The 16,862-nt window shown below is 36.1% G+C and overlaps 1 protein-coding gene across 1 annotated transcript in view; it reads left to right on the top strand.

The window, feature by feature from the left end:
- The window catches only part of itga1 (integrin, alpha 1), a 63,564-nt gene that overhangs the window by 26,086 nt on the left and 20,616 nt on the right, over positions 1-16,862 (top strand). The window contains exons 4-14 of the mRNA XM_065290325.2: positions 895-986; positions 1,492-1,606; positions 5,254-5,375; positions 6,958-7,106; positions 7,617-7,767; positions 8,433-8,607; positions 9,738-9,811; positions 11,204-11,348; positions 12,002-12,144; positions 14,348-14,491; positions 16,527-16,787. Coding sequence (XP_065146397.1) covers positions 895-986; positions 1,492-1,606; positions 5,254-5,375; positions 6,958-7,106; positions 7,617-7,767; positions 8,433-8,607; positions 9,738-9,811; positions 11,204-11,348; positions 12,002-12,144; positions 14,348-14,491; positions 16,527-16,787 — 1,571 coding nt within the window. The remainder of the gene's footprint in view (positions 1-894; positions 987-1,491; positions 1,607-5,253; positions 5,376-6,957; positions 7,107-7,616; positions 7,768-8,432; positions 8,608-9,737; positions 9,812-11,203; positions 11,349-12,001; positions 12,145-14,347; positions 14,492-16,526; positions 16,788-16,862) is intronic.

The following is a 16,862-nucleotide window of genomic DNA, read 5'->3' as shown; positions in this document are numbered from 1 at the left end:
AATGTCTGACTCACAAAGGAAGACCAGACAGGATGTGAATCAACAAATATTATAATCTCTATCCTACACATAATTATATAATCCTTCAGCAGATAACTCAATGTTGCATGTCTTCCGTCATTACTTAAGGGCTCTACCTTAAAGGGATAGTTCACCCAAAAAGAAAAATTCTGTCAGCATTTACTCACCCTCAAAACCTGTATAACACAAAGATATTTTGTTAAATGAAGTTAAGCCCACAGAGTTGACTTTACCCATTGACCATAGTAATTATTTTTCTTACTATGGAAGTCAGTGGGTATCATCAACTCTGTGCAGAACAACATGAAGGTGAGTAAATTATGGAAGAAATTTCATTTAATGTCGGAAGCATCTGACAGGAATCTTGACTATTTTTATTGTTACTTTTATAATAATTTACTATTCTTTATTTATTCTTTATGACTATATTTTTCTACCTTTGTACTGTGAGTCATTGGGCAAATTCTAAGTACAATGCTGCCATGTTAGTGCTTAATAAACATATACGTATGCTTTATTGTCTTGAACATGTTAAATGCATGAGTTGAAATAATGGTACCATTTTTATTTATTTGGTCCAAAATTTATAGAAACACATGATCTACACTTATCAGAAAAAAATGGTCAAAAATTGTCCCTAGTTGTACTAGGGCGGTAGCCTTTCAAGTTCATAATAGTACCTTAAAGATACCAAATATATACATAAATGTGCCCAAATGGTACATTTTAGGACCATTTTAAAAGGTATTGCTTCACTGCTAGCTTTGGACAATTTTTGACCATTTTTTTCTGATAGTGTAGTAATGTAGTAATACAGTATTTTCTTTAGAGATTTCTTTTATAAGACTTTTCTTCAAATGCTTTTTTTTTAAGAAAACACAACAATTCCAAACATACATGAAGTCAAGGAAAACATGACTATGGGAACGACATTGGTGGTTAACCCAGACGGCAACGGATTTCTGGTAGGGAACATCTGCAGTTGTCTGTCATACTGTACACTGTTATTTTAGCCACTGTATTGACCAAATAGAGCATGAACATTAGTCATTTAATAATTACATTAAAGAAGCAAAGATTTATTGCAATATTACGATTTACCATTAAATGTTTGTAATTATAGAGTTATAATGTTTTTAATGATGTATTTTTATGACTGATTCAGCTGTATGTGATTGCAAATCGTCCCAAAGGAATGCAAATGGATTTTTTATCATAATTTGGAACCAATCCTAATGGGATCAAAAGGATTTAAATAAGATCCTACTAGATGCACTGTCATACTGTAATAGAGTAAATGGAGAAGTTTTCAAGGATTAAAATCTTTTAGTATTGGCTTCAAGTTATAATGGGAATTCCATTAGCATTCCTTTGGGATTTTTTGTCATTTGATATGTATCACAGAACGGAATCTGTGTAGTTTCCTCAATTATCTTCTTTGTCTTTTTATTCATTGCTCTCTGGTGATAGGCCTGTGGTCCTCAGTATGGATACATGTGTGGAAAGCAGCAGTACATCACAGGCATCTGTTCTAATGTGAGCTCCTCCTTCAAAGTTCTCAACTCCATCGCTCCAACTGTAAGAGGTACGGTATGACACAAACATGGCACAGTTCTGCTCAGGGACCACTGAAGGCAATGTCTTCTCAGAAAAGTTGGAAAAGAAAATATTCAATTAAGCTGTGTGTAAAAGTACAAATTCTTAAAAATGGTAAAAAAATGTCCCAAAGTTTAACTGGGGCAGTACCCTTTACAAAGGTCGTTATATGAATACATTTGGTAGAGAAACGTAGTATTAGTATTTGGTACTAAGAGGTTCTAATAGTCTTAAATGCCAAAGTGTACCCTTAAAGTAGACTAATAATACCAACTTGTGTCACGACTGGTAACAGGAGTGAGGACGCAATTGCTGGGTTCACCATGAAATAAATAATATTTAATATAAAATGAACAGAAACAAAACACGAGGAGTAAAACAGCAACACAGGAACATCCAAAATGTGACACGGGTAACAGACAGGGTAGTAATGACAATGACAATGATCCGGCGACAGGTGAGAAACAGACAGCAGTATAAATACACGACACTTAACAGGGAACAGGTGTGATGAATCAGTCCGTGAATGTCCAGGTGACGTAATCGGAGAGACAAACAAAACATGACACGGATCACCGTGACATGACCCCTCCCTCTAAGAGTGGCTACCAGACACTCACATGAACAAAACAAACACAAAAGTCTGGTAGCAAGAGTCCAAGGGAGGGGTGGAGGGCTTGAGGACCCTGGCGCTGCCGGCAGCCGCCGGGACGAAACCAACAGGACGGTGGGCCGGACTGCGCCAGGAGAACCGGAGCGATCGCTCCGAGAACCGAGGCAGGCGAATTACCCCCCCTCCTGGGAATCGCCGACGATCCGATGCCCCCCGGAAGTCATCTCCCGTCCCCTCGCGGAAATGGGGACCCTCACTTCGGTAGCCACCCCGGGGAAAAGATCGGGCGTGGTCCGTTCCGGATCCCCCTACGAGCGGGACGGTGGTCCTCCGAGGGACCGTCGACGACGACGACTCAACCGTTGGGGGACCGCCTGGGCCGATCCTCCTCCCGCAGACCCGCAGGAGCGAGCGATCGCTCACGGTGGTCCCCAAGAGACATCGGGGCTGGTGGAGAATGAACCCCGATGTCACTACTCCCCCTCGACGAAACTCCTGGGGGAGCCGCCCTCCGTGAACCCGCTGCGTCCAGTCTGGCCGGATCATTCTGTCACGACTGGTAACAGGAGTGAGGACGCAATTGCTGGGTTCACCATGAAATAAATAATATTTAATATAAAATGAACAGAAACAAAACACGAGGAGTAAAACAGCAACACAGGAACATCCAAAATGTGACACGGGTAACAGACAGGGTAGTAATGACAATGACAATGATCCGGCGACAGGTGAGAAACAGACAGCAGTATAAATACACGACACTTAACAGGGAACAGGTGTGATGAATCAGTCCGTGAATGTCCAGGTGACGTAATCGGAGAGACAAACAAAACATGACACGGATCACCGTGACAACTTGTTAAGGTGCAAAGGTGTACTTTTTGAAAGGGCACCGCCCCAGTGACAGCTAGGGGCCAAATTTGACCATTTTTTCTGACAGTTTACAGTTAATAGAAGTTTTTAACAAGACCGCACATCACTTTGATAATGCAAATCACCCTGAACAAGTCAGACTTGAGGACAATTACAAAGGAAACAACTTATTAACTTAGTTTTGGTGACAGTAATCAATGTAAAATGTTAATCTGTGAACTTTAAACCATGTTTTTTGTACAGTAGTATCTTTTTTGACGTATTGTTCAGTGGCAGCCTGAAAATAGTCCCCTGCTATCGAAAGTAATTAAGGGGACTTTTCGGGCAGTGCGTAATATCACGACGCGTGCTGCAGCCATGTTACAGCAGCAAAGTCCTTGATTATTACGCCAAAATGAGAGTATAGTTCCTAGCCATATCGCCTAGAAAATCACAACTTTTAATGTTCCGTTGGTCTTAGTACACGATGTAACTACAGAAGAGTCAAGTTTTCAGTTTTAGGAAAAATATTGAAACTTTTTGGTTATTTTTTTAGTGTGATGCTAATGGTCTAATCAGATTTAATGGAATATGCTAAGCTATGCTAAAAGTGGTAGCGCCAGACACGGAGATTGGCTGAATGGCTTCCAAAATGGTAAAAATCAAATGCCATTCAGCCGATCTCCATGTCTGGCGCTACCACTTTGGCGCTCCTTTAGAGTTAGGGCCGATTCATACCGGCTGCGTGGCGTATCTGTTGCATGTCAGTTGCGTGGCGGCTGCGTCGCGTTTTCTGTGTCAGTACCAGAAGCATGCCTGACGCAGCGCTGACGCGCTGCTGTTGCTATAGGTGACATATATTTTGCCTGGAAACGCTTCCACGACGCTTGCGTGTAGCGTGAAAAATAGGCGTCAGTCCTATTCCTAGCATGCACGCGTTTTTGGCGCGGCTCGAGCCGCGCCTGAGACGTGCGTGTCATGCAGGCGGTGTGAACTGTCAAACCTGCTAACATGGGAGCCTAAAAAAAAACGGACACGCCACGCAGCTGAGACGCACACGCCACACAGCCGGTGTGAATCGGCCGTTAGTCTGGCGCTAACTCTAGAGGAGCTGGAAAATTAGCGTATTTTCAAAAAGAAGTGGAGTGTCCCTTTAATGTACTGTAAACATGCAATAGTGTTATAGTAGCCTACCTTTACAGGCTGTTTTTTTAAGAATGTGGTAAATGATCTTCCATAGGTCTTTGACCTGTTAACCATGTAAAATGTACTGGAACTGAAACATAAACTTATTTTAGACTAAAGAGAAGCCAAACACTAAGAAGAGACTTTGCTGCCTCATTTCAGAAGTCACGCCACTGACTTGATTCAAGTGTACATTAGCACATTCCAGCCGTATAAACCACCGGTCATCCTTTCCTGCCTTGCATAACCATGTTAGGAGAATGTTTAGAAGAAGTGACATCCCTAAACATACAGCAGAACTAGTGACTCATCATTAACACACACATACATACTGCAGTGTATAAGGTATCATACCAACAACACTAAATCTTGTCCCCTTTCCAGGAGGAAAAAACTGTATTGACCGTATGACTGTACATTATCACAGTTACTACAGTACATGAATGCACATGAAGTATTGATTTGATTTATTCTTTATGCAGAGTGATGCGTGATCTCGGGTATGTAGAGTAGGAAACTGGTTGCTCGGGACAACACTCCGTGATATAAAAATAATGACCACAGAATATTGGGATTAACCCAAGTGAAGTATTTCAGAAAACCGTGTAATAATAACAACTTATAAAGCAGAAATATAAGCTATTTTGCATCTCTGATTAAACATTTCCACCATATACAGTGATTGGAAAAACATACAGTAGGTCACAGTTAGTCATTGCTTTCCTTTGCCGGCAGAAGGTCAATGCCACTTTTTTCATGTCTTTATTTTCAACATTGTTATGTAAAATTTACTGTACATAAAGTGCACATCTTCAGTTTGGATTCTTGTTGAACTATGTCACAGGGTATGTTTCCTGTGTGGTTTTTGGCTGTTAACCACAGCTGTGGGAATTTACACATGCGGGTACATTTGATACTGATCTTTCTCACGTTAAAGGGTAGTGATGCGATTAAGTTATGATGTTGTTTTGTCTGTCATGCTTTAGAGTGCAAGCAGGATATGGACATTGTCATAGTGCTGGATGGATCCAACAGCATCTACCCCTGGAATCATATCACTGAGTTCCTGGTCAAGTTTCTCCAGAACATTGATATTGGACCTGCCCGAGTAAGATTTCACAGGATGTTGTATTGATGAACAGCTAAACTGTATAACACTGACAATACCTTTAGAGACAAAAACAAAATAATGTCTTCAGGATTTGTAGAAGGATATGTAGAAATAATTTGTTAGTTAAATGCTTATTTTATTTTTATGAATAAATCTAAATAACATCTGTACATTTTACACAAAGATATTACTGTAGCATCCGATTTAAACATTTCGTAAATATTACGTAAAGCACGTTTCCAGTTAGGAACATATAAAACAGCTCGACACAGTTAAAACTTTATTAATTTCCGAAAATATCAAACATTAATAACAAGCTTGGAAAGCATGAATAAAAGCAACAAAGCGATTTCTAAAATGAGGGAGGGGCTAATCCAGTAGGCAATGCAAAACTGTGAGAACTGATTGTAAAAGCGTGCGCACGGTGTATAAATTCGTGGGTACGGATTGCAAAAACTGAGGGCACAGTTTAGTAATCCGTGCGCACAGATTGTAAAACTGAGGGCATGGTTTAGTAATCGGTGCGCACGGATTGTAAAACTGAGGGCACAGTTTACTAATCCGTGCGCACGGTTTAGTAATCCGAGGGAACAGTTTACAAACGACTTTTATTTTTTCCACACCTGACCCTAGCAGGGCTCCGTACGATACGCGTCTGCTTCGAACTTTACTTCCGGTTTCAGTTTTTTTAATGGTCTGACTAGTTGCAAAACTGAACTCTTGAACAAATACCTCGTCGAAAATAACAAGTGTTTTGGTTTCCTAGGTAATCTACGTGTTGTTTATTTTGCTTGTTATATAAATAAACTAAGCTTAAAGTACTTTTCGTTATTTATTCTTAGCAGAGTTTACCAGAAGTTACATGTTGACCACGAAAGCCGGTTGTTTATGTTGTTACTGCTGAAACCGTCTGTATACAGGGTTTTGAACCTTAAATACTTAATATACTATAGTATTTTTTCATATGGATTAACAGCATTAAAGTATACTGGATGTAACATATTCTTCATGCCAAATCTTTATATTATTAAAAAAAAGGGCGGCCATGATATTTCTCAGCTTTTGTTTTGCATGGAAGAAATAAAGTCATACTGGTTTTAGAGCAAAATCATGGTATCAAGGGTACATAAATAAAACAAAATATTTGGGGCTGAACTATTTCTTTAAAAACAGTAGTACAGTGTGGTTGAATCTGATGTTTTGTTTGCTTGGGGGAAAACTGAAAGCAATTTGTATTTTGTCAAAACCGTGCTTTAGTTTAATGTAGCTGAACTGTCATCAGCTGATGCTAAAATTATAAGAAGAAAGACACAGAGTTTCCATGAAGATACTATTGGTTGCTTTTATATTTAAGGAAATTAAAATCTAGCTTGACCACTGGAAAATATACTGTAACATTGAGCTGGAGAAATACCGCATAATCCACAGTTAAATAAATGTTCCTCTAAACTTTTTCCTGAGGATGACATCACATTTGAGTCAGCACACACCCAGATATTTAGCAGAGTAATAGATGTGTATACACAAGGACCACCCAGAGCACATGTTAGACTTGATGTGTCAATTTTTATGTCTTTAGGTGGGCATCGTGTCGTATGGAGATGAAGTCGGCCACGTCTTTAATCTCAGCCAGTTCAACAACACAAAGGAGCTTGTTGAAAAAGCTGCTGGTATCCCACAAAAAACCGGACACAAAACCATGACGGCTCTTGGCATTGATACAGCAAGGTGTGTCCAAATAATCTCTCATAATAGTTTTTAGAAAGGTGACCTCAGTTTATCCTTCATTTAAAACAACATTTAAGTGTTCTTAAAAAAAATGTCAAAAAATCTCACTCACATAAGATCATATACTGTCAGAAAAAAAAAAACAAAGATCCCTATGAACTCTTAAGGTGCATATGTGTGCTTTTTGAAAGGGTACCTAACAAGTGAATAGGGACCATTTAAAAAAAAAAAAAAATTCTGACCGTGTATCAGTAGCTTAGACAAAACTGTTATATAAACGGTCGCCTTATTGAAGCAGGCACATGTAGATCACATGATAACCCTATAACTTTTATATATATAATATAATAAATTAGTCATGGCTAACTTGGAATCTAGTTTTTCTACAGAACATTGATAGCTAATGGCATAAATAAACATCACATGAAACTTTTATTCAGACAGAGGAATCTGTGCAGAAAGTTTTTTTAGAGCCTAAACAACTTTTAACTCATTGTTTATCCTCTAAAGGAAAGAGGCCTTTACGAAGGAGAGAGGGGCGAGACTGGGCGTCAAAAAAGTCATGGTGATCGTCACAGATGGAGAGTCACATGACTACTACAGATTAAAAGATGTCATTGATGAGTGTGAAAAGGATGGTATTGAGAGGTTTGCCATTGCTGTAAGTGTGTTCATCCACATATAATAAAATGAGGAGTTTAGATGCAAAAAATTGTGTCTGACATTTCACTTTAATAGAAATGAAATTGTTATTAGTAACTGAAATGCCTTTTTTTCACAAATGACACTTTAGTAATTGCATTAGTATTAAACAAATTTGACTTTCTCCGCAAAACACCAAGTGCATGGCAGCTTTTTTGGCAAAACCCTCCACTTTGGACAAAACATAATAAACAGTTGCAAAATCACTAAAGATGCAATTAGTAACATTGCAAATAATACAAGTCAAAATATAAAAACAAATAAATTAAATCTCACTTTAGATGGTGCTGTGATTTATGTGACTGCCAAGAAACACAAGTTTGAATGTGATCCACGGTTGTTTTGTGTGCCGTCGTTCATCAAATTCATCTTCTGTGCAGCTGAAAAAATTATTATTTTAATAACAAAGTGTTATTTCTGAATAGCCTGAGGCTGGGATTATATGATGAACATACAGTATAATACTTGCTGAGAGCATTCGGTTATCTCATTTTTGACAGAGGTGATGTTTAGCGGCTTCTGCATCTGAGGTCCTCAAATGCTAACCAATTAGTATATCATAAAGTAATCAACAGATTGAATTTAATTGTAAACTTGCTGTATGTAATGTGTCTTTTATTGCAGGTCCTTGGTGACTACAATCGACAAAATAAAAGCACTGAAGATGTGAAGAAGTTTATTAAGGAAATTGAAGACATTGCTAGTGAGAACAAAAATGATCATTTCTTCAATGTGTCGGATGAAAGCGCACTAGTAAACATCGTTGATGCGCTTGGAAGCAAGATCTTTGCCTTAGAAGGTAACATGCTTAATACATCACTTTATTATGTAATGAATAGTTTACATTCTGTGTTTTATGGGATGTTTGCTAAAGTAATAACCCAAACCAAAGTAATAAACATAGTTTAAAGAATGGATGAGAGTCATAATATGTGACCCTGAATCACAACACCGGTCATAAGAGTCAATGTTTTTGAATTTCTGAATAAATAAACTTTCCATTGATGTATGGATAGGACAACAACTATTTGAAAATCTGGAATCTGAAGGTGCAAAGACATTGAAATATTGAGAAAATCACCTTTAAAGTTGTCCAAATGAAGTCCTTAGCAAAACATATTACTAATGATAAATATTTTTTTTATATATTGACGTTATGAAATTTGCAAAATATCTTCATGGAACCTGATCTTTACTTAATATCCTAATGATTTTGGCATTCGCATACAATGTGTTGAGGGCTATTGCTACAAATATACCTGTGCGACTTATGACAGTGATGGTTGTATGGTCCATTGTCACATATCACATAGAATTGGGTTTTTTTATTTGATCCAGTATTGGACAACAATATGCTCAAAACACTCACACGGTTTAAAAAACACATAACAACATCCTGGCAACCGCCCTGGATATTTTAGCATAATGGCAATAAGTATAGCAAGGCCAGAATTAGGGATGCACCGATACCGATACTGGTATCGGGTATCGGCCTCGATACCACATTTTCTAAAGTACTCATACTCGTTAAAAGTCCCCTGATTCCTGGAATCGATACCACGGTCTGAGAAATGTCTATGTTTGAGCGGCGTGTAAGGGGTTAATGCCTCTTGTGTTGTCCAAAGAGGCAGAGTTTACTACAAACTGGAAAACTAGTCCTTTGTTTTTTTGTTAAATTATATGACTAAAGCTGTTACCTGTAAATTTAAATCATGTTTTTTTTATTAAGTACTCGGTATCGGTATCGGCAAGTACTGAAATGCAAGTACTCGTACTCGTACTCGTATTCCAAAAAAGTGGTATCGGTGCATCCTCCAATTATTCTTCAGAAAAATGAAATACCTTGTTTTATTTTCAGTCATCTACAAGTCTCAATCATAAATGTTGTGGTAAACATTAAATTATGTTTAATAATTGTTTGTCTAACAGCCACATCAGGGAACCACACATCCTCATTTGAGATGGAAATGTCGCAGTCAGGGTTCAGCGCTCACACGTCTAAAGTAAGTGTCAGTCTGGTCACATGATCAACCTCCTTTAAGAGTATTTTTTTTTAAGTGAAAGAAGATCAGATTTTGGTGTCTTCTGTTATCTTGTGTACCTTTGCTTATTGTGGTTTGTGATGTGCAGTTAGCATCTTATGCAAACCCCAGAGTAAACAAGCAAATGCTTGTGAGGTAGCTATACAACAGAGTTTTCGACTTAAACCGATAATGTTTTTACGCTTACACAACAACAACATTTTGTGGTTTTGAAAGTGCTAACTTTAAAAGACGGGGTTTCAAAGTGCAAGTTTTTGAAAGCGATGCCTAGTCGTCTCCGTGTAACTACATAAACACAAATTTGTTAGAACGGTAACATCATGCGCATGTGTTAATTTAGTCTACAGCCATGCGCAAATATAACCAAAACAGCAATGGCGGCCTACAGGACTTTGTTTGTTCTGCTCAAGATACTAAGTTTATTATCGCTTCTCTAACAAAGTTTACAGTATTTTAGTGCTTTGTAGTCCCAGGTCACTTAGTAACTAATTGTCCGTTTAAACAAAACAGCTTGATGCTCGTGCTGTATTCATTGTTTATATTTATCACTCTGTAAAAGCGATACACATCGTTAGTGCAGTGTTTCTTTACAAAGTAACATCGCCATCTACTGGCCTAACATGCATAATACAACGTTTTAGTGGTCTTTGCGGATCCATGTTAATGCAAATCTTTTTGACAGTGCATCCTGTGTACGTTTAATAAAAAAAATGCAAAGAAAGAACTTCTTCGTTTTCTACTACATCGCTGTCATTTAAACATAGCCTTAGCCAGGTTTCAGTGTTACTTAGGTAACACATTTTCAATTGGACTGCTAAGCGCATCTATAAACACATTGCACGGTTAAAGACATAGTTCACCCAAAGATTACATTTCTGTCCATATTTAATTATCGTCATGTCACTTCTTTATGTACAAAATTTGTTATTGTATACCAGAATGCCTAAAGCTGCAATTTCCTGTGCAATAAGTAAGGAATAATTGACGACGGGCCATTGAATTATAATAAAATAATGCACACCCAAGGTGGTAATGCGGCACGACGCGAAGCGGAGTGACATTACCTTGCGGGTGTCCATTATTTTCTTATGTGTGCAGATTACTGAAAATAATCAACACCCATAGAACATTTCTCAGCCAATTAGAATACAGCATTCAACATGAGGATGTCAGGCAGGACTGCAAGATATCGAATTTTCCAAGATATAGCAAATGTGAATATCACTGTATGCACATTGCAATGGTCTGCAATAAATGAGTGATTTTAATGCTTATAGAATACCCTCTTATTTCAAATCCATTCCCATATGTATGCACCCAACGGGTTTGTTTTAATGGATGTCTTTCTCACAGGCTGGTGTCATGCTGGGAGCTGTAGGAGCTTACGACTGGAATGGCACCGTAGTGATGCAAGCCGACAATACATTTGTTGTTCCCAAAAAGAGCGCCTTCCATAATCCTGCGGTGCAGAGGTACGAAGGCATGTCTGGATACGTAGGTAAGAATATGTTGCGAGTCAGATCTGAACCTGCGTTGCCCATACAAGCACCACAGTTTAACGTGTATAGCAAATCACTTTTCTAATGCAAACTTCTTATTCTTTTTTATAGCAATCATATCGACTATTTCTGACTTTCAGGCCTACCGTTACTGATAGTAGAGTATTATGAGATACCACATTATTACCGATAACATTTTCTATAAACACATTTGGAATTTTATATCCATCACAGTGATGCCATGAGCGAGTCAGTTAAGGGCAGTTAATAAACACAGACTTTGTCTCAGAAGCCTAAACACATTGTCACAGACTGCTACTATTTCATAAACACTCACACGCGCTTCTCATATACCCTTTTAAGGACGTCGCTTCAGAATGAAACAATGGCTGGGGAACTCGAAATGACTTGAATGTTTAAAGAGAAACAATGTTTGAAACATTTCCTAAATGCTGATTTGAGTATTAAAAGTAACAATCGGTCATGTTGGTTTATTCTAACATGAATGGATGATGTCTGTGTTTCTAAATATTAAACAGTTTATGATTATAGTTCCAGCTGTTTTTGATAAAGTGTGCAGACTGCCATCTATGACGTATGAGGTAGCGCTGGTGTTGTTGTGGTAAAGGTTACATTGTGGTTTTGGTTGCAGGTTATGACGTGCAGTCAGCATACACACCTAAAGGGGTGCTGTACATCACAGGAGCGCCACGGTTTAACCACAGCGGCCGTGTCACTGTGTACCGATTTGATGGGGAAAATATCACTATTACACAGACGCTGAATGGAGAGCAGGTGTGTGAGGCTTTATCATCCTTATCCGTTTTCGGAGGATCCCAGGAAAACTTGTTTTGTGTCACTTAAAAATGTTAGGTTGAAAATAATTCACAATTTCGCAACTCAAGGTAAACTCAAGGATCCTATCCAGGTCAGTCTCATAATCTAAGATGAGTTTGATTTTCATCAAACTTTAATGGTAAAAGTTTGATTTCAGTCATTGTTTTCAATCTTTGATATGACCTTACTCATGTCAATATTAAAGATATCAGGGTTATATTTTCACCCAATGTTCTTTATGTAGAAAACAGAAAACCACAAGAGATTTGGTTCAGCTGGGTTTTCACTGGCAGTGTCACAATTGATTAACAACAATAAATACTGTATACAGCAGAGGTGCCCAAATTTGGGCCCAAAGTTGGCCCGCAATGACCTTAAATTTGGCCCGTCATGTCACGTAGATAAGGAAAAAGGATAAATGTCATCTTTGTAGATTTTCATATTTTTTAATTACAATGAAAAAAAAATGACTTTCTTACTTGGTATTTTTGTCTTGTTTTCAGTAAAAATATCTAAAAATTCTTTAATTACGATGTATTTTCTTATTGAGCCAAAAAAAATTTGCTTAAAATTTAAGCGAATTTGTGCTTAAAACAAGCAAAAAAAGTAATTTAGTGTTTAATTGCATTAAATTACTTAAAGTTTATATTTTTATCTAAAAACTAGACTTATTTTCCTAGGTCATTTTGCTCATCAAGAAAATACATCTTTATTTTAAGAAGTTTTAGATATTTTTACAAACAAGTTAAAATACTAAGTAAGAAAGCCATTTTTCACAATATAAACATTTTTGAAAATTACAACATGTAAATTGAAATTAAATGCAAGAAATTAAAGTGATTTTTAATGTACATGTATACTTGAAGCCAAAGGTGTAATAGAATTCATTACAAAACTCATGAAACTCAGGCACTATAGGCTAATAATGTAGAGGTTGAGGCAGTGTCACACAGACGAAAGAAAATGTAAAATTGATTGGCAAAATTATTTCTTTTTTTTTTACAACAGTTAGCTTTGAAAATAAAACTTCATTAGTTATATGCTTAAACAGAATGCTTATTTGTTCATTTATTTTTTACACTGCAAAAAATGATTTTCAAGTATTTTTGTCTTGTTTTCAGTAAAAATATAAAAAAAATTCTTAAGATGCTTTTTCTTGATGAGCAAAACGACCCAATAAAATAAGTCTATTTTTTAGACCAAAAATATCAAATTTAAGTTATTTTGTGCATAAAACAAGCAAAAAAATCTGCCAATGGGGTAAGTAAAAAATCTTGAACATTTTTCTTAAACAATAAATAAAAAAAATTAAGAAAAATTAGCTTACCCCATTGGCAGATTTTTTTTTACTTTTTTAATGCACAAAATCACCTAAAGTTATTTTTGGTCTTAAAACTAGACTTATTTATTTATTAAAACTAGAACAATTTTAAGAATTTTTTTATATTTTTACTGAAAACAACAAAAAAATACTAAGAATCTTTTTTCTTGAAAATCATTTTTTGCAGTGTAAATATAAGAATATTATAAATTAGGTGATTCAGGGCAACTTAAATTTTAATATAAACCACAACATTTACTTTCGGCCCACGGCCCTCAGTCAGGTTTGATTTTTGGCCCTTGGTAGGAAATTTTGGGCACCCCTGGTACACTGCAAACAATTAATGTCTTATTTAGTATCTGTGTCTTGTTTTCTAATATAAATATCTAAAAATTGAGATACATTTACTTTGTAAGCAAGTGGCTTAAGATATTAAGTCTTGTTTATTGAAATAAATGATGAAAATCAAGCTTTTTTTTACTTAAAACAAGCCAAAATATCTCCAGTGCAGTAAGAAAATTTTTTTTAATTAAGTTTAGTGAATTAAGTTGAAACTGGAATTAAGTTTATTTTTCTTACTGCACTGGTATATAGTTTGACTTGTTTTAAGTAAAAAAAAAACTATTGATTTTCATCATTTATTTAAAAAAACAAGACTTATTATCTTAAGCCATTTGCTTACCAAGTAAATTTATCTCAATTTTAGAATTTTCAGATATTTATATTAGAAAACAAGACAAAAAAAAACTAAGTAAGACATTCATTTTTTGCACTTTTGTTTCAAGTGTGATTTCGGATTTAATCTCAGTGGTGATATTAAATGTATCATGTTCTTCTCAGATTGGCTCGTATTTCGGCAGCGTTCTCCAGACGCATGACATTGACCAAGACAATTACACCGACATACTTCTGGTAGGATCTCCGATGTACATGGGGCCGGAGAGGGACGAACAAGGTCAAGTCTATGTCTACAAACTCAATGAGGTATGTACGTGTGGGTGTCTTTCATCTGTTCACACAAGCGTGATATGGCCCATTCCACATACTGAAAACATGTGTGGAGGAGAGATGTCCTGGCATTCCAAGTGGGAGCAGTAAATCCGTATCTGTCTCATGAGACTTGAGAGTGTGTGTTTGCTCTGTGATGTGTGTTGTGAATGTTTTACTGAGATAAGTAGTTTCAGAATAGTGAAGGGTTTGGAATGAGAGCGAGAGCGGCAGCTTGGCATTTTGGGTAATGGAAATCATATGAAATTGTAACGTCTCCATCCGAACACCTGCTCCCAAGAGCTTCCAAATAGAGGCTTAAATGGAGCGGTTGATTTGCTAGTCGGTCAGTGTTTCTTTGTAATGCATTTTATGGTGAAAGGCAAAGATATTGATATTCCACATGCATTTTTAATCCTTCTGTGTTTTGTTTTCGACAATTTTCAAATTGAACCATTGTAAGGATTTTTATGTAAAATAAATATTATTGTCATTATTTGTGACCTGTCTATGCAATCCAGGCTAAAGTTTCATCTGATTTTGAGTTTTGGAGCATCAAATGTTCAGAATGTTCTTCATATTACGTATAATTATTTTATGTAGAACACAATAAATCACAAAACATTACAGGCAGGGTCACATTGAATTGTTAGTCAAATTATTAGTTTGTATTCAATAAAAAAAGAAGTTGTTATATACACGGCAAAAAATGACTTTCTAGCTTAGTTTTCAGTACAAATAAATTCTTAAATCAATGTGTATTTTCTTGATAGAAAATAAGTCTAGTTTTTAGATAAAAATATATTTTGTAACAAGCAAAAATATTTGCCAATGGGGTTTCTTGAGTGTTTAAGAAAAAAGTAAAACTTATTGCAAGATTTTTTTCCTTATTTCATTGGCAGATTTATTTGCTTGTTTCAAACACAAATTCACTTAAATTATATATATATATTTTTTGTCTAAAAACTAGACTTAAGAAGACTAGACTTAGCATTTTGCTTATCAAAAAATACATCTTGATTTAAGAATTTCTAGATATTTGTACTGAAAACAAGACAAAAATACTAATTAAGAAAGTCATTTTTTGCAGTCTGGGATGGCATGAGGGGTAAATAAATTATAAGAAAAATGTAAGCCTGTATAAGGTCTGATAATAAATTTGCTCTCAGTTTGCGACACCAAAGAAAAATGTGATATTAACCACCAAGCCAAATTTGAATGATAAAAAAAACAAGTAAATAATATAAATTATCAAAATCTTGGACAAACAGATGGCCCCAGTGCATCTTTGAACCACCGTTTTAGCCCCGCCCAAATAATCCTAAACAAAAAAATGTGTGTGTTACTCCACAATTCAGTGTTACACAGTTCAGTCTTTGTAACATGTTTCAGCAATACATTTCTCACATTTATAATGTGTTTACAAATACAGACAGTTTTTTGTATTACATTGTCGTAATATTTGCATGGCCAGTAGAAACCTGCTGGGCAAAGATTAATCGCGATTAATCGCATACAAAATAAAAGTGATTTTTTTTTGCATGATATATAAGTGTTTGCTGTGTGTAATTTATTATGTATATATAAATATACACACATTCATGTATGTATTTTAGAAACATTTACATGTTTATAAATATTTATTTCTATTTTTATATATTCTATATGATATATAAATAAAAAAGTATATATAAATAAAAAAAATCTGAAATAAATATATGTATGTGTGTGTAGTTAAATATACATAATAATTTCACACACACACACACACACACATATATTATGCAAAAAATCACTTTTATTTTGTATGCGATTAATCGCGGTTAATCTTTGCCCAGCCCTAAAAATATTTATTAAAATGTTTACTGATGTTTTTACTCATGAACACAACAGCTAAAGTTCCAGTAACAGGGGTCAAACTTACAATGTTTCAGTTTTGAGGCCAGATTTTTAAGCACTAGGCCAAGGCCTCACAGGGAGATGTACACAGCTCTTAACACTCAATTCATCTTTCTTCTTGTTTTCATGATAGGATGGGCTGTTTGAACATGAGATGACACTCAAGCCAGTCAATCAAACATGCTGTTATGGTCACTCGAACAGTAACTGTAAAAGCACTATTAAAAATGAGCCGTGCGGAGCACGATTCGGTACGGCGATCGCTGCCGTAACCGACCTCAACAAGGACAAATTCAATGACATTGTGATTGGATCGCCATTAGAGAATGACCACAGAGGAGCGGTGTATATTTATCACGGTTCTCAGAAATCAATAAAGAATGAATATGTACAGGTAAATTGTCTCATAACAGTGTTGCAGTGTACGACTATGGCACATTGGTCTATAATTATGGTTTTTATATATGTG

This window comes from Paramisgurnus dabryanus, chromosome 10, assembly GCF_030506205.2.
Source record: "Paramisgurnus dabryanus chromosome 10, PD_genome_1.1, whole genome shotgun sequence".
Taxonomy (NCBI): domain Eukaryota; kingdom Metazoa; phylum Chordata; class Actinopteri; order Cypriniformes; family Cobitidae; genus Paramisgurnus; species Paramisgurnus dabryanus.
The sequence above is the reverse complement of the archived record's forward strand: the minus strand, read 5'-3'. Positions and strand labels throughout refer to the sequence as shown.